The following is a 25,012-nucleotide window of genomic DNA, read 5'->3' on the forward strand; positions in this document are numbered from 1 at the left end:
CCATGTGATGTTTGTTCTGTTTTTGAATGGGAATAGTGTACTTTACATGGATTAAAAAAGAGGAGTTTTGTTCCAGTTGTACTTGAATTGATGATTACATATGTAATCTAAAATTTGTTTCATACAATAAAATGTTTAAATTGGTGATTGGCTGTTTTTCTCTTGCACTTATCCTGGCACAGTCTATTAATTTTGCATCCAGCCAAGTTACAGTAAATGCATGTTAGTCAGTTAGAGTCAGCATGACGTCTGCTCACTACTAAGTCTTGAATGTTCAAAGCACAAAAACTAGGATCTGCTTTCCTACTAAAACATCAAAAAAGAGGTAGTTTAGGGGAAAGTTTTCAAAATCTTCAAGTTAAAACTACAGTGTGTGACATCATCGCACCACTGGTCATGTGTTTACTAGATTTTATCCTTAAAATAGGCACTCATAGCACTGAATAAATAATTCAATGCTCTCAGAGCTGGGAGCATAAAAGCATACATTTTTCATACACAGGACTGGGTTTTACAAATACATTTTGTGACTGCAGCAATTTAAGCTATATGTGGCATTTCCAGTTGCCTTTGAAGATGGCCTGTATGAGATTGATCACCTATGTTACAAGGATTTCTTGAGAGCAAAAGACCAAAGTTGCAGTTTTTATTGACTTCCTGTATCAAGGTAGGAGACACTCTGATCATAGCTTTTACAGTAATGTGTCTTGATTAATGAAACAAAACCTTAATAATGTACAATATCATGCAGTAAAAATGCTTATTTTGCATATCAAGATGCTGCAGATACAGCATAGAAAATATGTACAGTAAAAGATTGGTGTTTTTCACTGTTTTGCATGTATAAAGCTGTGTGTGTGTGTGTGTGTGTCTGTGTGTGTGTGTGTGTGTTTGGGTTTTGCATGTAACATATCAGAACTGTGTATTCAATCATTGTTGTGTTATTTAAAGCCACCCAGTTGACTTGAATGGAGAACAGCTTCATATGTCTGAAGAGGCAATGGCACACGGCTTAACTGACAATTGTTAAAATAAGAGTGTTTGAAGCTAAACCCTCCAGGGTAGCCTGAAGCCGCTTCTGTCATTTTGCTCTACAACCCCTCCAGCTGGAAGAGCAGAGAACTGAAACATTGGGTTAACCAGAAGACAAGGCACAAGACAAATGGGCACTTGACTATAGTATTATTTACTGTGCATGTTAAAGTCAAAGGAGGGTCTAACAAAACAAGACACTTACAGTAAATAACATTTTGGGAAGTTTGGGATAAAGGTTTTACATGCTTTCAACCTTGACCCAAATTAAGGATTAAAAGTCAGGAAATCTTGTACATTGGTCTTGCAAGTCCCCCAGCTTTATAGAAATATAATACTTACTTGCTGGAGAGACACTTTAAATGTTCAATTATATTTGCAATAAATTGTTCTTAATGTTTTTCTAAAGTTCTAAAGTGTTGGATCTATATTCAAATTGTATTTTTACCTACAGTATTAGCCATGTGTTTGACGCTTCTATGCTGACGTGCAGATGCAGATGTGACTCTTGTGACTCCTGGACCACCTAATGAGACAGAGCAATTGACTTTGGGTGGATAAACGTCGCCTGATAGTGTTGTAATGCTAAGTAAACTGTTTGAATTTTACTGAGAATGGTCAACTAATTTTGACCTAATGGATCCAAACAGGCTAGGGGTAATAATTGATGTCCTAAAAAACATTCCCTCTGACAGTTAAACTACTTGAAACAATTTCATGTGGTTTTAAAAATGGATTCCAATATAGAAAAGTGCAAAGTCAAAATGGTTAGCTGAGTAAGCCTCTGTATGTGTTGCAGTTAACTTTGAGGATTTGGAACTAAATAAAATCAATTTTAAAGTGATGCAAGGCCAGCAGCTTCAATTAAAATTACAATGCAACCTCAAAGACAGACCTTTAAATGTTTTAATTAAATACAACATTTCACAATATCCCAACATAACAAGGCCAGCCTAAAAAATACTTAATACTTCACATTAGAAACACATGGAACTATATTCAATGTTTATTGCATGGTTAAATATATGTGTACAAGTCAAACTAATAAAGGTTCATTACAAGTGTTGGTGGCAAATTAAATTAATAACATGCAAGATACTGTATAACATGGCCAGCATGTACACTTCTGCATATAAATTAGCACAGTATACTATCCTTGAAATAAGACGTTAGGACATGTCTGTGAATGTAAAGCATCTTACCTTGGGAAGATGATGTTACCTTAAAACACCCCTACCCCCCTCCCTCCGCCTCCCTCACTCATGTCATAAGAGGGCACTGTAGTTTTGTTACAAACAGTGATTCAGCATCACCTCAGTTAACCTTCCTAGGAAACATGTCCTTTTTTACTGTTTTGAATCTGCAGTGGGGTCTTGAAGGGACTTTTCTGACAGCTCCTCTTGGCTGGATCTCTGCCCTTTTGTCACACTGGGGTCTGAAAATCCTGGAGGATATTGGAAAAGACAATGGAAAATGTTCTTAAACTGAATAGGAAACCGTTAATCTCCTCATGAGATCACTGTGAAACGAGTAAATAACAAATCATATCAGGGAGACTGAGCACATTTATGGAGCGGAGTGGCTTTGTCTCTGCCAAATCAGCCACACATCTTTCAAGAACAATGATGGTTCATTCTGTGTGAGCAAAGGTTGTCAAACATTTCATGTGATCATTTTAGTTCTGAAAGATGACAGTGGAAAAGTATAACCATTTCTCAGATTTGTTTAGGGATAAGCCCTGCTGTGATAGGTGGGACTTTACCCAGTGAACATACAGTACATTCACAACATTAATGAGTGAAAGAATGAATGATTATGCAACATACCATTGGAGCCACTTTCCTTCCATTTGAGCTTGTTGTCCTCGGTGTGTCGCGTCCAAGTGGAGCGAAAGCTCACCAGCTCAGCCGTGATATGAGCGAGACTCCACTGCAGGCCTCTGGAGCTCTCCTTCCACAGATTACTGTTGAGAAATGGCAGTGCTCTCATGACAATACTTGTTTTTCCAGTGTTACCCCAATTCACCTTTCTTTCTTTCTTTCTTTCTTTCTTTCTTTCTTCAGTTTAGATAGCTAGTACAGTGCCTATTCCAAACATGCCTGTTTGGAATGGTCCGATGGCTTGGCCTCCTTTATCACAGCTTTTTCCAGAAACATTGTTCTCTAACATACATTACAGAAGCCCCCCAAAGCATTTAATATGCAACTGTTGGCCTATACTACTGACTTACTGTGTAATTGTACTTCAGAGGAAAACATATATTCACCTGACAGAACACGTTGCAGATTCAGATTCTACCTACAAAATACCACAATTAAAATATAATAGCCAACGTTATAAATATTAGAGTTGAAAATGTCCACCTTTAGGTACATTGTGCTCAGTCATAATAAGACTGAGTCATAATGCCTCTCTTTTTACTTTGACTAAACATTTGATAGATGACCTTACACTGTGAGGTAACTGGCCGTTTCATATGACATAAGTAATGCGCCTTGTGAATCAAAAATTTTTGTAGTATGTTTTATTATAAACTTCAACTTGTAACACATATTGCAGGTTCAGTCAATCACGGTTCGGCTGTGGTTCATGTAGAGATTCAATGCGTCTGCTTTTTCCATGTAGCAGTCAAACGTAGTGGTAGCTTTAGGTCATGTGGCCTAGGCGGTAGACGCGGTGGAACCCGGCTGAGCAGAATGGCGAGAGAAAGTTCTCACGGGTTTGCTTCCACATTGCGCACATTCGTGTATCTCCTGCTGGACCCGCCTGCACGCTACCACTCAGCATGTAAAGAGTAGTAAATGACCTTGTTAGCATTTTGAAGTGTCCCTTCAATAGCTTTAGATGTCTCTTTTGTAAAGGTGGACAACGGAGACACTTTTGGGCCACAGGGAGTTCTTAATTGCCAAACCACAGCGAGGCTAATCAGCGGCACCATATCTAGCTCTTTATGCAGCCATGGTTTCCAGTCTTTATGCTAAAAAACAAACCAACCAAATGTCCAACCAAAAAATGTAGTACAGTTTTCTAGTGCAATACAAGTGCAATGCTACTCTTTATATTACCTGTGTCTGTTGCAGGGGTCAGGTGGCCCTGGGTTCTCTTCCACCAAAGGAATGACAATCTTTTCAGCCATGTCAGTCAGCAGAGAGAATGTAGGATACACAATGAAGTCTATGAACCCTGCAGAAGAAAAGAGTGCCATATAAACATGTGAAAATAAAATGTTGCTGAGCGTTACAAATATGATTCTTTTTTTACACCAGTAAATAAATTGAAATGTAATTTAAATGTAGAAACATGTTTTGTGAGACATACCAATCTGAGACTCGGCTACCAGGGTGCTTTTTCGATCACAAAGAGGAGAGAAGGGAAGGCCGAGCTCTGCCTCTCTATCACCCTCACAAAGATAGAAAGAGAGAGAGAAGATATCTTAAAGGGCATCCCACACGTCACCTGGAAATAACTTTTAAAAGGTTACTTAACTGCAACACTCGCCAAGACTTTTTTAGATTGTTCAAAAAAGATCATGCTTTTGTTTTTAAAGGTTACACAACACACATTAAGAGGTGTTTAAGAGAGATGTTTCTCACATCTAGTTTTCAAAGAGAGTTGGGCTGCCTAACATCTGCTATATTCTATTTTTTCTTTATTGAGTCCAGGCAGTGAAAATAGAAGAGGAGGACAGCACATTGAAACGTTTTGCTGCATTTGCTGGAAAGCCACTCAGTCAGTGTACCAGCCTCACAATACCAGCCAATAAGGCAGGAGTCTGTAGGCATTTGAGTAAAAATAATGGCATTTCAAGTAGGTTGGAAGAATGCACGATTGACCATTCCTACACATGACTGGATGATTGCATCTCTTCCTGAGTTAAAGAATCACCCTCAAAGTAATCAGGGGAGGTGCCTCATGCTCCAGCTATTCTCGATCTATAAAAACTAGTCAGACAAATACGTCAAATAAGACCATCTCAGGGTCCATTTCGCTGTGCTGAAGCTTTCAACTATATTCAAATTAATTTTAAGATTTTAGAAAATTACTTTCTTCAAAACTGCTATTTATTCATGTTTTTGTTCTGTAGCACTGCAGGTCATCTTACTCACTGCAAATAACAAAGTCCTAATAGAATAACATGAACCCACTGTCTAAACAACAAATAGAATTTCCATTAACAATTTAATGCTCAGTCTTTTGTAACACTTTGCACATAATAACAAAATCAAGTATATTATTTAGAGTGAATTTTGACTCTTTGAGGGTGATTATATTGTCAAATTATGTTTCCAAGGTTAACAATTAATAAAAAAGTAATCCAGGCCCAAACTTTCCCCTTAAAGAATTTTATATTGTTCCCAAAGGACAATAATAAACCTCTAAGCTCAGTTGTTCATGAGGTTTGGAAGTTTTGAAAGTCAACATCACATTTCAACAAGATCAAAATGTTTGGTCTATATAGACTGTATCTGACCCAATCGATTCTCAGTGGATGACTTTTTGCCCAGCCTTAAATCTTGTCTGAAGTCAGACCTTGTAAGATCTAGTGGGGCATCAACTACACAAGGTAGTTGTTCAATAAACCTTTCAAAGAGACTTTCCTCTCTCTGACTGTGTATGCTTCATACCTGAGGTGCCATTTATGTCGTTTTCGTTTGCTCTGACGCAATAAACCTCTTTGAAGGTTTCTCCCTTTTAGACTGAGTCATTTACAAAACTGCAGCTATTAAGTTATCAAACCCGTGAGATAAGAATAGCATTAGGTAAGACATGAAAGAACAGAGTAGAAACAATACGAACATATTGTATGTGAAGGTAACACTTCTAGTCACAATACTTCAGTGAAAATGTTACACAATACATAAGATATTTTCTATCAACTCTATGGCCCCATATGGTCTCAACATTGTCATTTCTCCAGTAGAGCTGGAACAACTAGTCAATCAAAAATTACTTTTTCAAGAGAAAATCAAGTCGTTTTTTTCTTTACATAAAGAGTTCTATTCACTCGTTGTATGTGTGGTTAGGTAATTTGCTTAATTGAATATTTCACATCTTTAAGAAAGGACAATGTATGCCAGGTTGGATCAGTGGTAGAGTAGGCGCACATATACTTAGAGGTTTATTACTCGACACAGAGGTCCATGGTTTGAACCTGACCTGTGAGGACTTCCAGCAGATCTTCCCCCCTCTCTCTCTACTTTTCTCACCTAGCTGTCTGATCAGATAAAGGCAGAAAAGCCCCAAAAAAAGAAAGGACAATGTAAATAATTACCACGTTATTTCTCTTTTTCTTAAATGTTGGTGTTTTGGTGGGGTTATGTGCCAAAATATGGAAAGTGCTGGCAGGCCGGTTTTGTTACCCTCTGAGCAGTTCCATGCTAGCTGTCTCACCTTGTTTCCACTTTATAAGCTAAGCAACAGTATGTCAACCTGCGCCGGCTCCAGCTACATATCTACCGTCCAGATGTTAAGAGTGGTGACGATCTTCTCATCTAAACTTGACACGAAAGTGAAATTTCTATTCCTTTGACCAAATACAACGATTATGCATTTTAACTTTGATCTTATTTTCAGTTTGACCATGTTATTGACCACTAGTCTATGTCTGTGGACAAAACAACAACAGAAGAGAAGTAGAGCAAGAGTCACATTGTCAGTTGAGGTCTATTAGAGCACCTACCTGCCTGAAAAACTCCTCCATCAGGGCTTTGGTCCAGCGAGAGTGCAGCGCCCAGGGCTTGGACGGATGGCTTATGTCAGCCGTGTGGAGTAACAGAGACAGTGCTTTGGGCTTATCAATCCTGTCGGAGAAAGCATAATGCACTTATTTTGGTTGCTGTGTTGTGCAACAGGTCTAATGACATGGCTGGCATGACACTAATTTGCCTGTCTGCCTGTTTGTGCAGGGTGTTTGACTCAGTGAAATCTGCTCTCAACGTTATATTTTATGACCTCTTGATTATACACCACAGCGTGAACAAGCAGCACAGTCCATTAGCCTTACCGTTCTTGTTGCTGAAGACAGGATTTGATCCCTTTGACTTGGAGTAGGTGGGAGGACATGTCTGTGGACAACACCATCTCTATGACAAGTGATCGCAGTTCCCTGTAAACAAAAAGACACAGAGACACAGTTTTATAGTTGACCTTGGATTACGGGAAGTAACTGTGCAGAGTTAAAAACACCAGACTCATTACAGTAATCTTTTTAGATATCCTGATGGATTTTCTTGTTGCCATGGAAACTCTGACTGCTAGAAATGCCATGAGTATGCTGCTGGTATTTATCTTTGATGATATCTGCAGAGCTCTTCCATTAATAAAACACATAGGCAGGCTACTGTAACTGTGATATGTAAAGCATCAGCCTCCATGAGTATACAAACCGTTTACACAGTGCAGAAATGAATTGTTTTTATGTATATATACATATATACAGTATATGCAGTATGTATACTGTATATGAAGTACATTACATATCACATCGTACAAGTAAATGAAAATGATAAAACACGCTGAGGGTAGTTCACTGACGACATCTCTGATTGTTATTTACAGTGCAGTAAGCGAGACAGTGGCTCATTTACTTTTCCATTGCTTATTATTGTATGAATCACCAAACAGAAATAACAAAATGATCTTTTAATAATTCCTAAAAGAGACATGCTATCTTAAAGAGAGAGGTCAGCAAGAGGAGCAGCCTTGTAGCTTTGGTAAGGACTTAAAGTCTCATTTAAGGACAAATTCATGCTTGGCTGATAATTGCCCTCACTTAGTCCCCTTCTCTTCAGATATCGTCACCCTGTAGTCATTTGAAATCCACCAACACAATTACACGATTCAACTACTTTTATTTCCAATAATTAGGCTCCCATTATTCTACGTTTTTCTTATTGTCGAACAAGCTCATGAAAAGACCCAAACCAACCATGCATTAGTGTCAATACTTGTAGACATCTGTGTTTGTGATAATAAGCCCCAAATACCTTATTTCAAACTGAATTGTAAATCTTAAAATAATAGGTCACAAATGTATAGTTTAATTTTGTATTGGCTAAATATTTTAATAAAAGAAGAGTCCGAACAATGGACTGTATTTATTTAGTTATATAGACCAACATCAAGATAAAGGACAAGTTGGCTTCAAGGGTCTTCGACCAAAACAGCTGGACACTGTAGTCATTGTCAAGAGTTACTTTGACAGGAGTGAATTGTTCATTTCATTCCATTCACACTATTTTCTGCTGTGTATTAAGTATACTGCTTAAATGCTCTTGTCAGTATTAGCAGTGCAGCAGCCTATTCTAAAGCTTAATCCTTTAAAAAACACGTTCTTGGATTTTGGCAGACATGTTCCATTGCTTGCTGTACAGAAAGTGTTATGATTGACTTTTTTCTTGTTGTTGTACAAACCTTGAAAGGTTGTTGGCCAACATTTCTCATCTCTCATTTTCAATTTTAGGAAGTGAGTTCTAAGATTGCCCTTTGACAAAAGGGTAACGGTTGGTTGCATTCTGTGTTGTCATGTAGGTGGAGATCAGTAGAGTTTTCCAAGAAGAAAAGCTTGTGATGCCATTTGTTCAAATTTCATCCTGGTCTATTGCAACATGGGTTTATTTTAATTATGTCTGTCTGGTCTATGATGTATTGACCTCCAGTCTGATCATTTGGGCAAAATACAGAATCATAATAAAAACCTTTACTCTTTAATTATGTGGATATGTCCTTTTTCAAATGGCCCAAAAAAAAAACATGGCTATCAAACTTTTTCAACAGGAACAAGATAAACAAAAAGCAATTAACTATGCAAAATATAGTAAGAATAAACATGAAATGGTTACGTTTTTTATATGACCTATATACCTTATATATTATCCTTTACATCGTGAATGCCATTGTTTCCACCCCGAATGTGGACCAATTCTTAAGAACATCTTTATGTAATTCTCAATAAATGAAGCATACCGCAGCGTAAGCTCAGACAAATGCTGAAGCGTGACTTGCTAACATTTGAGGACAGTTTTATTCATGCTTTACAATTTGTGGCTTATTCACAGCTGTGTGGCTATCAGCTCCCATCCAATTATATTCTAACTTCCTTGCTAGTACTGTCATTCCAACACTGATTGCTGCTGCAACTCCCATCCAAACCTAATAGTACCTTAGATAATTATTCTAGATGTAACCAAAATGTCATATTCATGAATGTGTTTATAAGGAAGGTTAGGTCTCTCAGCATGAACCTTGTTGCTGCTTGAAGTCTTTGAGAAATCTTTTGTGCCAAATCTGGGATTTAATTTCATTATATGGCCAGTCCAAGTGTCTCTAACTAAACCAAAAAGAAGAAATACAATTTTAGAAGGTAGAAATATAGTCGTCTTACATCCATTCCTCTTTTGTCAAGTTTGTGAAGATGTTCATTTGGTCATCCTGCAGCAGGCGAAATGCTGCACTCAGGTGATGGCTTTCCTGTACCGATCGATCATTGTAGATCAATGCAAACTCTGACCTGGCAGACAGACAGTTAAAGAGCAAGATTTAAGTAGGCGAGATCAGCACAGACAAGGGAAAGTTAACAGAGTGATGGTGTATGCATTTAGTGCAAGTGTAGTACAATTCTGTAGTGTGAAGGGAGGTGAGAATTAGATGGTCCTCAGGGAGTAATATGTGCACTATGAGTGTAGGTCTGTAATGAGGAATCGGAAATGCTGAAGAGGTAGTGGAATGTGATAAAAACTGGCATCATGTGGGTATAATGACTCAATGAGTACTTAACTAGTTTCTCAATCAGGCATTGTGAGTCCATTTGTTTGCATACTCTACTTTATTAGGCTGTTTAAATGAGTAACAAGTGCACTCTTAAAAGTTTTCCACCTTGTGATTATTTTGTTAAACCAAACATAAAGTAGAACACTTGTAAAAATGTATTCAAAGAAAACATTCAGTTGATTGCAAAATGGTCTTTTGGGGACTGTTTAAAAAAGTTTGTTAAGTTTAATTTTTCACAGAGAGAATGGCCATGGTCTGTTTGAAATCATGATGGTATTTAATAATGCCAACATTTAATGATGGATAAAAAACAACAACAATTTATTTTATGGATCTGTAATCTCCAAATACCTTTAATTTCTTAGGAAGGTAAAGTCGTGGTAAAAACTATGTAATTTGGCGGTAATTATACTCACATGTTGGCAGTTGGAAAGCTTTCCCCATCGCCTGAGGGAGGGGGCGTTGTAAATAAAGTACTGAAGAAACTGAATCATGTGGTCTAAATTAATTAATCTATTCTGTCTTCTATGAGTTTTTCTCAGAAGTATGATCCATGATTTGTTATTATGTGCATTTATGTATGCTTTAGCAATCTGACATTGGCTACAGACGTCAGCATCTCCCAGAACCTGTCCATCCTGTGAAAAACAGCTGTTAGCAAAGCTGCAGGCAATATTAACATATATGCAGCCATTTCCTCTTCTTACTATGAAGAAGATGTGCTGATATGATTTATGGTGAAACGTTAATTATTGCACCTTTCTAGCATTTAAAACCTTTACTGTAACTTCCAGATCTCATCTTAACTAGTTTGTCTTGAGTTCATAAGGAGTTGTTGATTTCCAGAGGTATTTTTCTTCAAAGAACTGCTCAATCTAAACCAAAATAAATGTATATTTCTTTTCTTTAATTGATCACTAGAAACTTGAAGGCCAGCTAAGTTTACGTGCTTCGATTAAAATATTTATGCTGGCACTTTATTTTAATCAATGAGGAAATTGGAAATTTACAATTTAACACGGTCGCCTTTTACCCTACAATTACTACAACATTACACCATCTTTCATGAGGAATGTTCATTTGAATTACCAGTCAAATATCAGTCAATTTTTAGGAAATTATAGAAAGCTATACCATAAAACAAACACACATGGCAACTATAATAAAGGCTTTTATGTTTGAACCTTGGTTCTTTTGGGAAGGAATTCCCCTTTTGAATATACATACAGTACACAGCTTCAAACGCCATCCAGTATATTCCTACAGCATTATCCACAGGTTCAGTCACAGTTTCAAAGCATTGAGGAGCCTAATGCTGCACAAAATTAAGCAGTTTTTTTAGTTGTATTTTGGCAAAATGCTCAGTGTTTGCAGTACAATTGGATATTGGAGAAGTGCATACTGCTGCAGGTGTGGTTTGAAAGGTTGCTATGGAAGTTTTTGATATGTTAAAACTTAGAACCCTTGAAATCAATTGTAACCAACATAAATTCAAGCAAAAGCTAATGTTCTTCAAGAATTAAGATTTTATTTTTAGCCTATGGAAGGTGAGTGTTTTACCCTGAAAATATATGTTTTGGGTGGAGTACAACTTTAAGACTGTTTATAAGTTTGTAAATAAGATATGCTCTATATTGTGGACGATTACTGTACATACCCAAAATAAAGCAGGATGATGATAACAGTGATGGGTGCCAAGAGACCAAGTTCTTCAGTTTTCCAATGTGGAAATCAACATCTAAAAATACTGTGTTCCCTCCATGAAAATGTGTTTGCTTTAGAGTCCTCTATTCCCTCTTTCTAAAAGTGCATTAAAGAAACACTAGCTTACTATTCCTACGTTCCCTGACTTACCATTTTATAAATTTCACAACAGGATGCATTGTATATATAGCCCATTCTATATAAGACATTCTTAAATATAACATGTTTTAGAAAAATAGCTCACTTTGTGTGGATGTGAAAGTTGTTTGTTGTTCCTGTGTGTTCATAGTCATGGATGGCTGCAGCAAATAGTGACGCCATCACCTCAAGCTCTGTCAGCCAGTGCTTTAGAGTAAAAGGAGAGAAAACAAATCAAAATAATAAACATACTTTATATGTAGCATGGTGAACATACAGTTGGATTTGAAGGATAAGGCTTGTTTTTCTTATTGTCAAAAAATCCTGAAAAACTAACAACAATACTTTAGGCTTTAACTACAGAATGGTAGGTCTAGCTTCCAACGATTTCCATGTTTGGTGATGTACATTGATTGCAACCGCCCTTTTTAAGAAACGTAAAACCTTCAAAATTCATGACGTGACAAAACAAAGTATATAAATGCATTTCTGGGTTTTATGACTCATTCCTGCAATTCTCTTGACAATTTGCAGAAACACCAGCATCATCCTACAGAAGAGGATTAGGGCCACTGGTGAAAACATTTTGTGAGTTCTGACTTTTTTCTCAGAATTCTGACTTTAATCTCATAATTCTGAGAAAAAAGTCAGAACTCTGAGAAAAAGTCAGAATCCTGACTTATTTCTCAGACCCACCAGATTTAAGTCAGACTTTTTTCTGACTTTTTCTATCAGACCCACCAGATTAAAGTCAGACTTTTTTCTGACTTTTTCTCTCAGAATTCTGACTTTTTTCTCAGAATTCTGACTTTAATCTCAGAATTGAAAAAAGTCAGAATTTTGACTTTCTTCTCAGAACTCTGAGATTAAAGAAAAAAGTCAGAATTTTGAGAAAAAGTCAGAATTCTGAGTATTGAGAAAAAAGTCAGAATTCTGTAAAAAAAAGTCAGAACTCATATACATTTTTCACCAGTGGCCCTAATCCTCTTCTCATCCTTTAAAATGTGATGCAGCTCCAAAAATAAACGTATTCAAGTGAGCCCAGTGTACCACGAGTCCAGAGCGCAGCAGCAGGCAGTGCAGTGTCTGAGTCACATCAGCAGCATGGACGAGGCTGTGGTATGGGTTGTTGTGTTTGCAGTATCCTCTCTCCAGTGCAGACAGGAACTCTGTCAGACACAAGATGGGGATCTGCGAAGTGCATCACATAACCATTTAGTCAAAGTCCTGTTGGAAAATCAAAGGTTAACGTTTGTGTCAACAATTTAAGATAAAAACAGCCTGAATGTTGAAATAAAGTTGTGGCTGGGATTGACAGGTCTTACAGTATGAAGAATGTGATTTGCACACATAATTTGGCAACACAGAGTTCCAAATTTATAATAAAACCCACATGCCTGATAATATCTGCAATTACTACACACATTTCCCACAAAGGCAGAAATAACAAGGGCAGTAATGATCATATTACTGCAAGGTCTTCCTCTAAACACTGACATTCTTGCCTTACAATCATAACATATTGTATGGGAAGTTCAATAACATTCATAGTTAAACAACCTTAAAACGGCTGTTGAGGCCATATCTGGTGATCAGTTCAAATAACAGAGATCGTAGAGCGTGATCAGAGCTGGCTGAGTTCAGAGCAAAGACGTCAAAACTCCAGCGGTCAACATCCTAATGAGAAGAGGCAAAAGTAACAGCATTATTGATGCATGCTTGTAGACACACATTCGTACGATCCCTATTGCGTTATGAGACATGACGTGCAGAAAGATTTACACATGATCAGTGGAAGCTTACCCTGAGGCAGTTTACGACCGCTGCAGGTTGGTCTGGCATGGCTGCCGTGTAGGCCCTCTTGAACATCCTGAAATAATGCAGTGTTTATGTTGAGTTCAGTTAAAGTTCAGATGTTGACACTGTGCAGCGAACTTGTCTAAGGAGCTGTTTATATAAATCCTCCAAAGTCCCCGTCCCCTGTGGAAGGATGTTTTAAAGAGAAAAGGAGGCTAATGTTTCACAGTCCAGTGCAGCAGTCTGTGGCTGTGATAGTATAAAACACTTTACAGTTATTGGACAGACGTGGAGATCAGTCATTTAGGTCCCATATACAGAGCTTAACATATATGAGATTATAGATTACTTATTTCATTGTATTTAAGTCTCATAAATAAATCACACAGCTGTATGACTGGCTCTGTTTCTTTTCTGCTGAAGTTGCGCTGTTTCATACAAGTAATAAACATCCTGACAAATCATACAGGCCTTGTTTATAAACTCATAACCCTTAAAAGCTGAGAAAGAGAAAAATTAACATATGTTTTATTTTACCTCTCCACAAATATCCCAGCCTGCACTGCATGCACAATGCTGCGGAACTTGGGCTTCTCGTCTGAGCGTCGTACAGGCCGCCGAACCCTCTGGGTAAAGGTAGACGCCAGCCAATCAGTGACCTCTGAAGGCACGCCATCTGACTGCAGCTGCTGTAGGTCGTCCTCGGTCTCGAGACACTGTCTGAGAGATACAGCACACATACCCCAACACACAGTGATTGATAGCAAGACAGGATGAAAACAGAGAAATAGACAAATTCTAGGTTAATGCACTGTGGGATCAGTCCCAGTGTCCAAAATCACTTACAAGTGCACAGTATTTACTTTCCATCATTTTTTTGAGTGTCAAAATTGAGTGTTAATTTTGAGCAAACCAATATTTGACAATTCTACAAAAAGTTTTGTTACTCAAGACACAAAGCTCGCTGTTCACAGTGGTTGTATGTGTAAACACATTAGATTAAAGGATGGAATATTAAAATGTTATGGGGCTGCTTTCTCTAAATTCTAAAATTGATTTATTGCGGGTGGTCCAGTTTTAAATGCCCATTTGTGTAAGAATGACTTTCCATTGGCATTGTGGCATTGTGGCACCTGGAGTTGTGCAAAGGAAATCCGTCCATAATTGCTTTTAATTTTTATCAATTATGTGTTTTTGAATAAATGAAAAGTCATATTAGTTTGGCATGGGGCGTAGCCTCACAACCCCCTTTGTGGGTTTCCTTCGGGTGCTCAAGTTTCCTTACCTTCTATAGCATCTGGATTATTGTGATATATCACGAGATTCATGAAAAAATGCACAAGAAAATCCATCTTGTTAAACTTTATGTAATGTGTTTCATGTCTAAAAAACAGTGGACCGAACCAATCAGCATCCTGTGAGGAGCAACTGGCAGTTAGTTCAAAACCACAGTGGCAGACGGGATAGACAGATGATTCATCCAATCACCTGCCAGGTATTTTGTAAAGCGCCCGCCCTTTTCCAAACAGTTTCCATTGATTGCTTCTCAGATTCTGTGATAAAAAAAAGTTCCCAGTTTTCTCCCACAATCCAAAAACGTGCAGGTCAGGTAAATTGGTGACTCTACATGGCCTTTGGGTGGAGTCTGGCCCACTTTGTGAATAGTGCTGGTATAAAGCCTGACATCCTTCTCTTCCACTATGTATTTTTCTAGGACACCTTCGCTGCATCCAGGACTTAGGTGCCCAAGATGATTTTGATTGGTTTAAAGAAATACAAACCAACCAGAAGAACATTTCTTTCCCCCTATGCCAGACCATACCATTGACACAGCGTTGTGGAGATAGGTTGGCAATGTGAGTCTAGCATGTGTAAATGTGAGTCTGAGTGGTTTTCTAAACATGTTTGTGCCCAAAGTAAATTGAGATGGGCTCTAGCCCCATGCGAGCCTGCTGAGGAAAAGTGGGTATTGATACTGTAAAGGATTAATATTAGTTTTAATCTTTTTATGAACATTGGAACTGGATATTTTTTGGGGGGCTTCATGCAAGTTTAAAGTAATGAACAGTTCACTGAAAGAACTGAAAGAGTTAGTATAAAAAAAAACATGTCAACATCATATTATTCTACTATATCCTACCTTGTTCCATCGAGGTAAACTGCCTCCAGTAACGACGCTGTGAAATCAAGATTCTTTTTGATTTCTTGAAAGTCAACATCTGTCTCCTCCAGCTGCTTCAGCATGCTCCTCAGCCTGAAAGGAAACACGATCATTTTTTAGGACCAATCAGGACCACCTTTGGATTTTGTCAATGCAAAAAATGAAATGGCATGTGTCCTTTTTGAGAGTACTGGAATGGCTGTTTCACCTATCCAAACAGCAATAACCAAGAGTTGGTGGTGTGAAAATGGAAGTCATGCCTACAGCAGTTAGGCATCAACGTTTCTTACATTAGAGCCCTGTGGAGGACATCAAGGGAAACTGAAACTGAGCATTTTTTTATTTAATATCTAATTTTGCATTAATAACAGGAATTAATAAATTGGTTTTGAAATATATTAGTTAATCCATTATTAAATATACAAACTATGAATCAAACACCATTTCAAAGTTGATTTGAAAAGGCCTTTTTAAAACAGAAATAAATAATTGAGTTCACAAACCAAATTAAGAATACAGCTTTTATAAGACAATTGAAGGGGTAATTCCTTTTCTCATTATAAAATCCATTTCCTTGCTTCTTGTCCTTATTCAATTCTAAATTCAATTTTCAAAATAATTTTTCCTGTCCATTTAGCCTTACCGCGCTTGTTGGGTAAAACAATGCAAATTAGCATAGGAACTAACTTACGGATTGGCTAACACCTGGCATATTATGTAGGATGACATGGATGTGCAAAAGAATCCTGGCACAACACAATAACTGCCATAATCATGACTATTATTTTGATTAATATATAATTGACCAAAATCATGACGATGTCGGCAGTATTGTCCCAAAGAACTATGAGTACGCTATGACGACGTTGCTTCAGCTGAGGGAAAACTTTCGGCTATCTTGTCCAGGTTTGATGAAATGGAGGATTTCGTTTCTTCTTGGCGCATACACAGTGCCTGGGACGCATGATTCCATGGAAAGTTTAAAGTTTAATCTAGAAAATATTTTTTATAATTCCTCTATTCAATAATGGATTAATCAATCGAATTGAAACCCACTTTAATAATTTATGTTTCCTTTGATCACACTGGTTACAGCAAAAAAAGGTTGTTGTTCCAGGAAAAAGTCGGTCAGTTTGAACAAACTGAGGACTGTGTTTGATGTAAGCTTTTTAAACACAGCCCTGTAAATTGACAGCATGTATCACTGAGTGAGTAAAAGGTAAGAGGAGTGCATTAACAGGTTGAGAAATCCCAGTGAAAGCAAAGAGTTCATTTGGAAGTGTTTTAAATGCCAAGCTGTCCAAAGAAATCCAGTGACATATAAGAATCATTAATGCCAAATTTTCCATGAGAGGAAAATTTCCCATGGTTTAGGTCTTATATAACCCACATTGTGTCCAATTGGCTCCATGAAAAATTATGTTTTTGAGTTTATAAGTCTTGGCCACATTCTGGTCTTGTCTGAGAACATGTTGCACAATCTGTAACTTTTAATCAAATTATATGAGAGAAGTATGTGACAGAATAGATCTCCTGCAGCGTAATGAAAAGCAAATGCTTGGAGCACATGTCATTTACAGTGTTACCCACCTGCAGTGTGTTAATGTAATCTGATCATGTCAATAAATACAAAAGCATGATACAGCTCCAATGAACAATCTCCCATGTAATTCTTAAACTTTGATTGGATTTTATTTTTTGTGTGACCATTTGAAAAATAGACTTATTTGATCTGAAAAGACCTTTGTGCCACATATCAATTCTCTAAGACATTTTGTTATGCTGTGTGTACGTTGCCCTGACCAAAATGATTGTGTTCAAACTGCGCCAGTCTGCGGAGCCAACTCATGGGGATGAGACGCTCACAGCTTTTCAAGTGTTTATCACGCTGGCAAGGGCTTTCAAAAGCTGTTGAGTCATAAAAATAGCATGCATCTGAATGCCACCGCTCACTTTCAATCTCAAGTAATCTTTTGTGATAACACAGTCTTTTTTGTTTCAACTGTTTGCAGTAGAAGAGCCTCTGACAGCATGTTTACAGGAAATGACTCTTCGAGTGCACTTGTGAAACCTTGTTTACAGAAGAGAAATGACAAATCCTCCTTTGGCTCAGACTTTGTTGAATCTACACACTGCATAGTGTCATCCTTACTAGGTGCAAAGCAGTGTGGAAGACTTTGAATGGTATCGGCTTTGTCAGCACAAATCTCTAAATAGATTTTGGTCAGTATAGATTCCATTGAGAAAAAAAGTAATCAGAAACTTAAAACCACATCAGATCATATCAACATAAAAGTACTATGTATTGGCGCTATTAAATGTTGACTGCATTTACATGAGAAATGTGTGAGTTTATAGCCAACCCCCCCCCCCACCCCCAAACACTCAACGAGATGTTGAGCTCTGAACACTGCAGACACTAATGCATCAACGTGTTAACCACAAAAAAACACATGACCCAACATCTCCACAGCACATTTCTTCACACAAAACGCCTACATGAGTGTTCACATAACCACTTGTGAAACAAGCACAAATTTGATGAATCTGCAAACAAGAGGGGAACAAGTTCAAAGGACTATAAGGAATGCTTTGCAGTAATCTGCAGAATTAAAATATGTCAAAGAGGACTGCTGCATTGTCACCCATCACTGTGCTGCACAGGGTTTAGTTTTTGACTCACATATGTCATATGCTGCAAAACAAAAAATTTCCAACATCAGAATGAACGTGAACCAGACAGCCTTACTGCACCCAACAGTGATCAACCATTTTACATTTTAAAGATGTAGCATGTTTGGTAATGTCTTCAAGCCTTGAGTATGCAGTCACAGGAGGGCTGAGCGTGTATACTATAATATCATCGGTACTTATCTTAACCCTGTCTTACCTAGAGATGGGGATTTGCAGACGTTTCTTACGGATTCGCACCAGTTCAGCCATTCCACACTCAAAATGTGCCCTAATGAACCCCAGAGTTAAACAAAAAAACAAACACAGGACAAAAAAGGAAAGTTGTTGCAGTGAAGTTGTAAGCAGAAAAGTTCTCCAAACCACCAATGCAAACTTTGTGTGTCCTAAGACAGACTTCTGTTCAGCTCTCCCACCCACTTCTGGGGGGACCTACTCCACTTTACTCTGATTGGTTAGGCAGGCCCAAACTCTGTGTGTGTGTGTGTGTGTGTGTGCGTGTGTGTATATGTGTGTGTGTGTGTAAATCTTTGTGTGTGTATGGGTCTTTGTCAGTGAGTAAGTGAGTGTTTGTGTATATGTGTACCCCCGTTGTGTGAAGTGTGAGGGAGTTGACCTCACTCACTGATGAAGTGTTGACTGCGAGGCTTTCAAGCCGCGTGTACTCAAATCCCGAATGAGAATTTTCCACCGCAGCCACAAATTAGGGAACTACGCAGAGAGTCTTTCACTGAAACCCACCATAGTTACCCAAACCAAACACATAAACAAAGCTTGTCCTCCAAAAGCCACCCAGGTGAACTGCTGTTCTCGATACTGAAGCACACAGAAAATGTGAGAAGCAAAACAAGGCACTCTTACTGTAAATTTAAAATGAATTTTCTTTAAATGCTTTGACAGGTTGCTGCTTTTTTCATTTCTCTGCTTTAGCTGAAGTTGATTCATAGAATTCACAATGCAGAAAAAAAAATAAGTATGGTGTCACAGTGCATAACACAAGAAACAAAACCTGCAGTGACGAAGCCAGCCGTGGCAGCTTCAATCAACAAGAACAAAGCTCAAATCACAATTATGATCAAATCAATAATTTACTTTAACAGCAGAGTCAAAATATTTTTAAAAGCCACAACAGTTGATGTCAGTTGGGTTTTCTGAGCAGTAAAGAGAGCTTTCTGTCCACCAAGAAACCACAACAGGAAATCACACACACCTGCAACATAAGACAACACAATGAAAGACGTCCCAAGACACTTTCATGGTCCAGAATATGTTAGTAGAGAATTGTGAGAGTGGTGCAACAACGTGGCTTGCATGGGAAACCCCCTGCCTGCTGTCTGCCTCCCTCCTGGCTTGTACTGCTTTGGCTGCTGGGTCAGTCTGACTCTCATGCTCCCATGCTCTTTGACATTTTGCAAAAAGGAAGAGAAGTAACATCGCAACATATGATTATCCATCTCCTGTGTCACTTTGAGCTGATTAGTTTTTACCAAAAGCCATAAGGACAGTCGATATGTAGAACTGCCAGAGAATGATGCTCCAGGTAGACTTACACTCATATTCTAACTGTGATGTCAGTGAAAAATGTAAATTTAAGACTAGAAGAGTCATTTATCTTGTGGCACTTACAATTCTGAAATTACAATTCTACAGTCTTAGTCCGTCATCTTCTCAGTCTCCCTCTTATGATGACAAACTCTCTGATTTCTCTCTCTGTCCACTCAGTTAACCCAAGCCCGTTATTACTCACTACCCTCTACACTTCAAACAGAGATATGTGACTGTGTGGCACCATAAATCTTAAATGTGTTGTGTCTCTGCATGGGAACAAGATGTCCAAGAGAATCACATTAAAATAGATTTACCCAAGTCAAATGCTTTTCTTGACCTTGATTATGGTCAAAGGGTCAAAAGGTATATTGTCTGTTTTTATTTCTCTGGGATGAATTTCACACCCAAGCAACCATCTTGATTTGATTAAAGAAAGGTTTCTGCCACCCGCTCTGTAAAAATTATGTGAATTAATTTAAATTTGTGGTGCTCACAGCAAAATCATATTTTAACTTTTAATACAATCTCTCTTTCTAAGAACAGCATTGCTGTTGTTGTGAGTAATCCTAAAAAAATGATGCAAACTATTTTCAGTGTATCTACTACTCACAAAGGAATAGTCTCTGAAGTTCTACCATGGTCTGGTAGAACTTAACTTTTTCAAGCCATTCTAGTTTGGTATAGAAAGCCTGCAGGAAGAGTCAGCTCAATTTGTGCCTGTTCTCATTAATATTCAATGAGCTAAGCTGCTTGACTCTGATTGGCTAACAGCTAGCCAATGAGAGCAAGCTATCAGCATTCTTTACCCAGCAAAACTGGGCGAGCTCATGAATAATAATGACCTCAGGCAACATGACGTCAGACTGACCAGCTTTTGTAATTGGCCTGATTTCTCATCTTATTTCTTTTCAGTGGCTAAATCTGACAGAGGAGGTAGCAGTTCATTTTCACATTCACAACATAGCACAAACACATATTGACCTTACATATTTCAAAAAATGCAAGTTTTGTGTGGCAGGGCACTTGTAAAAGACATATTATTAATACAATCTTTAGCCATACTAGCAGTGTGACTCTAGAGATGTCAATGTTGCTCTGTCCGTCCACCAGGTTTTTCGGGACTCTAACATCTCCACCGCTATTGGGCGGTTTTCTGTGGCATTGTACAGACATTCATGGTTACCAGAAGAAGAAACCTTTCGAACGCTGAATGTCCACTGACTGTTTTCCACCAGCCTAAGGTTGTCTTTCTTTGTGTGAAATATATCAAAAACTGTTGGATGGATTTCCATTACATTTAGGAGGGAAATTCATGTTGTCAAACTCTGGTGATGCCCTGATTTTTTTCTACAGTAGCGCCATCATTAGGTAAAAAGTTCTGTTCAAGTTCTGTTATCTGTTCAACACTCTAACCCAGCTGCTTTGTGTTCAGTGCTAATTAGCAGATATTAGCATGCTAGCATGCTAAATTTAGCTCTGTGCCTGTACACAGCCCCTCAGGGAATAGATAACAAAAAGTGGAGTAAAACTACATTTTTAATGCTATAAGAAACAAATATTAGGGTAAAATTAGTTTTTTTTTAATTTGGGTGAGCTGACCCTTTATTCAAGTAATATAATAAAACAGTGTCCTATTGTACGTACTTTGCTTCCCACTTTTTTGTTTCTATATAAAACAATATAATAATAATAATAAGAATATATTTTATTTATAACGCACCTTTCATTCCAAGGAATCTCAAAGTGCTACACAGGAGAGTAATATACTTCACAAAGGAATTTTTCTCAGAGGTAAGTGAGAAAATCTGTTTGTTTGTAATTTGGGAAAATCATCCTTCATCATCATGCATGTGACAAGAAAGTATCTAAGTAGTCAGAGTAAGTATATTAGAAAAACTATAAAAGAAGAAAACTGAAAAACTAAATCTAACCCTTTTGCATTGTCATGGTCCACAACAATTCAAAAATGTTACTAAAAATTGTAGTCAAGTGCAGAGTAAGAAACATAAACCATTAAAGGCAGCCTTACTCTTGAGTGGATCAGTGTGGTTCTCCATGTCAGGAGACTGACATGTGTGTTCTGTGTATGTTGGTAGTTGATGTCATGACCTGTACCCCGAACACTGCTGAAGACCATGTGTGTGATTGATAGATTTACAGAGACACAAGCTTTGAGCCTCTGTGTATTACTGTAAATCCAGCATGTGTCCTCTGTTTGAATGTGTGTATATAGTGTTGTAGTTTATGTTAATCTACACTCTCTGTGTTTACACTCTCATGGTCTATTCTGTGTATGTGTACTAAATTTTGCCTTATGTGTGCAGTATGCATACGTGCGTGCATGCGTGCGTGCATGGGCGTGTGCATGCATGCGTGCGTACGTGTGTGCGTGTGTGTGTTCGCCTGTGTGTAACCAAATATCAAATGTCATATCATATTCTGGCAATGAGGCACTAGCAAACAGGAATAACTCCCATAAAATCTTTAACAGTAAAAAGAAATGGCAGAACCATTAAGGATCTCACAAGGAGAAAAAGAGGCAGCTTACAAGGCTGGCTGCTTCCTAATGCAGAGTATGATGAAATAAGAATGAGCAAACCTCCCATCTGGTATCTGGCTGTTCCCTCTGCTAATAACAAAACTATAAATGAAGGAAAATGTCTTTTCTATTTTTTAAACTGGATCTTATTTATATATTTTTTTACTTTTGCCCGTCATCATTCGTTTTCCCTAAATGGCTCATTATATACTTCATTATCTCACTAAGGCCCGTTTTTTTTTTAGTCTGTGAGACGTTTATAAACACAAACACACTCATACTGTTTATATCTGTTTTGATTTTACACTGAATATGAGTTGGTTATGTGCTGTTTTAAGGATCCCTCATGTGTTTATTCATGAATGTTCAACTGTGTTCACATAAGTGTTGCCTGTGGTGGGAATTCAACCTGTGTTGTCTTGTGAGAGGGCTGGTTCCCTCTGGCTTAGATGCTTAATATAAACTTGCATGCAAACACACACACACACACACACACACACACACATACTCACACACACACACACACACACACACACACACACACACACACACACACTGCACCCAAATGGATGTGAACATCCAGATCTCCAGTGAGGCACACAAAATATAGAAAAGGGATGACAAAAAAAGAAAGAAAAGAGGGACAGTGCTGGTTGCAAAATAAAATCACTAAAGGAGTGTCTAAAATTGGCAAGAAGCTTTTTTCTTTCTATTTTGTGCGAGTTACTCATTTCTTTGAGCTCTTTTTTATTATTGACAAAATGCAGTATACAGAGAATCAGGTAATAGCACATGAACATGACAGCAAAGGGCCGCAGGTCGAGGAGTAAACCTCTTTATATATTTTTTATAATGCTTTTTTGTTATCCAACGGCTTAAGTGACTTCAGTAGAGATTTAAATTCAACGAGAAAGGGTACAAAATTAGGAGATGAATTAGACAATTTCTGCTTGTGAATATATAATTTGGCATACAGAATGAGGAAATTACTTAGATTCTCAAGAGAGCCATTTCGTGAATTATTGTAGAAACAGATGATATCTTAAAGGTTAAAGGAGTAGACAAAGTTGGTGGGTTCAAAAAAAGTAAGACTCCAAATCTGTCCAAAGTGGATATTTACAGCAAGAGTCAATGTCGGCTAATTTAGCAACAAGGTGATTAGTAGGGTATATGTTATGGCAACGTTATGTAATTCCTTAGCTTCGTTAGAAGCGCTATACTTATACGGTAGAAGCCAAGCCCTTCTCCAATTTATGTTCTCAATTTTAGACATCCACATAAAGCTTGGCGCAACTATTTTTTCTCTGAAAAATCCTGTCAATATGCTCATTTTTACACTTTATGAGCGTTAGTTCAATTTCATCCAATGATAGAAGAGGTTGTGATATATTGTGTGCACCATGACTTAAGTATTTTTTGATAAGAAGAAGTAAACCATATGAGAATGCACGATTTGAAGAATTAAATTCTAGTACGTCTAAGTACATTCATAAACTGTTCATAGGATAACATAGCACCAAAATTCATTGAAAATATTAAGAATATGATTTAAATTTCTTTGGAACCATTTTGGAATTTCATTTTTTCTAATAAATACGTTACAATTGTTCCATAGGAAAGTCTTGTGTGGTGAAAAGTTGTCGACAAAAGCTATCTTCTATCTAACTAGAAGGGCTTGCTGAGGGAGTCTTAATAAATTAATTAGCAATTTATTTGGCAGAAAATTACATTTTAAAAGCAAAGATAGACTTCCAATTTTGTTAAAAATGTGATTTGAGATCAAATCCCAAATTGACTTGAATTGGGTTTTAAAGACAACTTTTTAACCAATTAACTTTAAAGGTGTTCACAGTGTTGGCATAATACAGGACTTCAAGACCTGCTTTACTACTGGAAAGTACTTTTTTTTAACTTGTAACTTATTTTTCCAAATAAAATCCAGAAAAATTCCATTTACGTCAGGGGCTGCTGAATTATATACAAATAATGATAAAGAAGGCTACACCAAAGGAGATAGTCCCTCTGCTTTTGAGGGGAGAACTCTGCCCAAAAAAGACAAATTCCTTGGAAGCCAGATTTTAAAAATGTTTTTAGTCTTCTTTAGTTAGTCTACTTAAAAAATGTAGATGTTGTCTAGAAGTTAGTGACAACCCCTTTGATTCTGCGAAAACAGAGTGCATCATTTAAACTATGCTTTGAAAAGGCGGATTGGTGGGAGGGTATCAAGGGTGGATGACGGACTAGAAATAGGAACACTGTTGAAAGTAGACTAAAAAGAAAACACATAGCATAGGATTGTATTCTTTATTTATGGAAAATGTAAGAAATAATGTTATTCACCAACTATTAAAACAATAATCTTCACTTCTTTGTCAGGGCAATGATGTGTAAATAATTAGAGATATTTTACAGAAGATTCCTGATTTGATTTTGGATAATTTAAGCAGTTTACTACAGCAGTCACACATCTACACTGTAATGTTGGCAAAAGTAAAGCTAGAGTTTGTTAAATCATGGAGGATTTTTTGCAATGGGTACATAAGGAACGCTGACTCACAGGAAGCATCATCATCATGGTTATTGTGGTGTGAATGTGTATCCCTGTAGGAACAAGAGACTGAAAAATGACTCCA

The 25,012-nt window shown here is 37.6% G+C and overlaps 1 protein-coding gene across 1 annotated transcript; it reads right to left on the reverse strand.

The window, feature by feature from the left end:
- Positions 1-2,025: 2,025 nt before the first annotated feature.
- On the reverse strand, positions 2,026-18,716 carry LOC117943036 (calcium/calmodulin-dependent 3',5'-cyclic nucleotide phosphodiesterase 1B-like). The gene is made up of 14 exons (XM_034868927.1): positions 18,492-18,716; positions 15,581-15,694; positions 13,978-14,160; positions 13,447-13,513; positions 13,204-13,320; positions 12,694-12,834; positions 11,750-11,850; positions 9,416-9,541; positions 7,037-7,138; positions 6,713-6,833; positions 4,351-4,432; positions 4,098-4,215; positions 2,859-2,995; positions 2,026-2,476 (listed from the first exon to the last, which is right to left on the reverse strand). Exons 1-14 carry the CDS (start codon positions 18,542-18,544, stop codon positions 2,379-2,381), a joined length of 1,560 nt encoding a protein of 519 aa, XP_034724818.1. The 5' UTR covers positions 18,545-18,716; the 3' UTR covers positions 2,026-2,378.
- Between the last annotated feature and the right edge of the window lie 6,296 nt (positions 18,717-25,012).

The sequence above is a fragment of the Etheostoma cragini genome, chromosome 4 (assembly GCF_013103735.1).
Source record: "Etheostoma cragini isolate CJK2018 chromosome 4, CSU_Ecrag_1.0, whole genome shotgun sequence".
NCBI lineage: Eukaryota > Metazoa > Chordata > Actinopteri > Perciformes > Percidae > Etheostoma > Etheostoma cragini.

Bases quoted from the DNA above. Each gene is read 5' to 3' on its own strand.
- LOC117943036 (XM_034868927.1), bottom strand. From the start codon at position 18,544: ATGGCTGAACTGGTGCGAATCCGTAAGAAACGTCTGCAAATCCCCATC. The intron at 14,161-15,580 runs GTAGGATATAGT...TGTATCTCTCAG, and splicing joins GTTTACCTCGATGGAACAAG to ACAGTGTCTCGAGACCGAGG. The intron at 13,514-13,977 runs GTAAAATAAAAC...GCATTATTTCAG, and splicing joins GCTGGGATATTTGTGGAGAG to GATGTTCAAGAGGGCCTACA.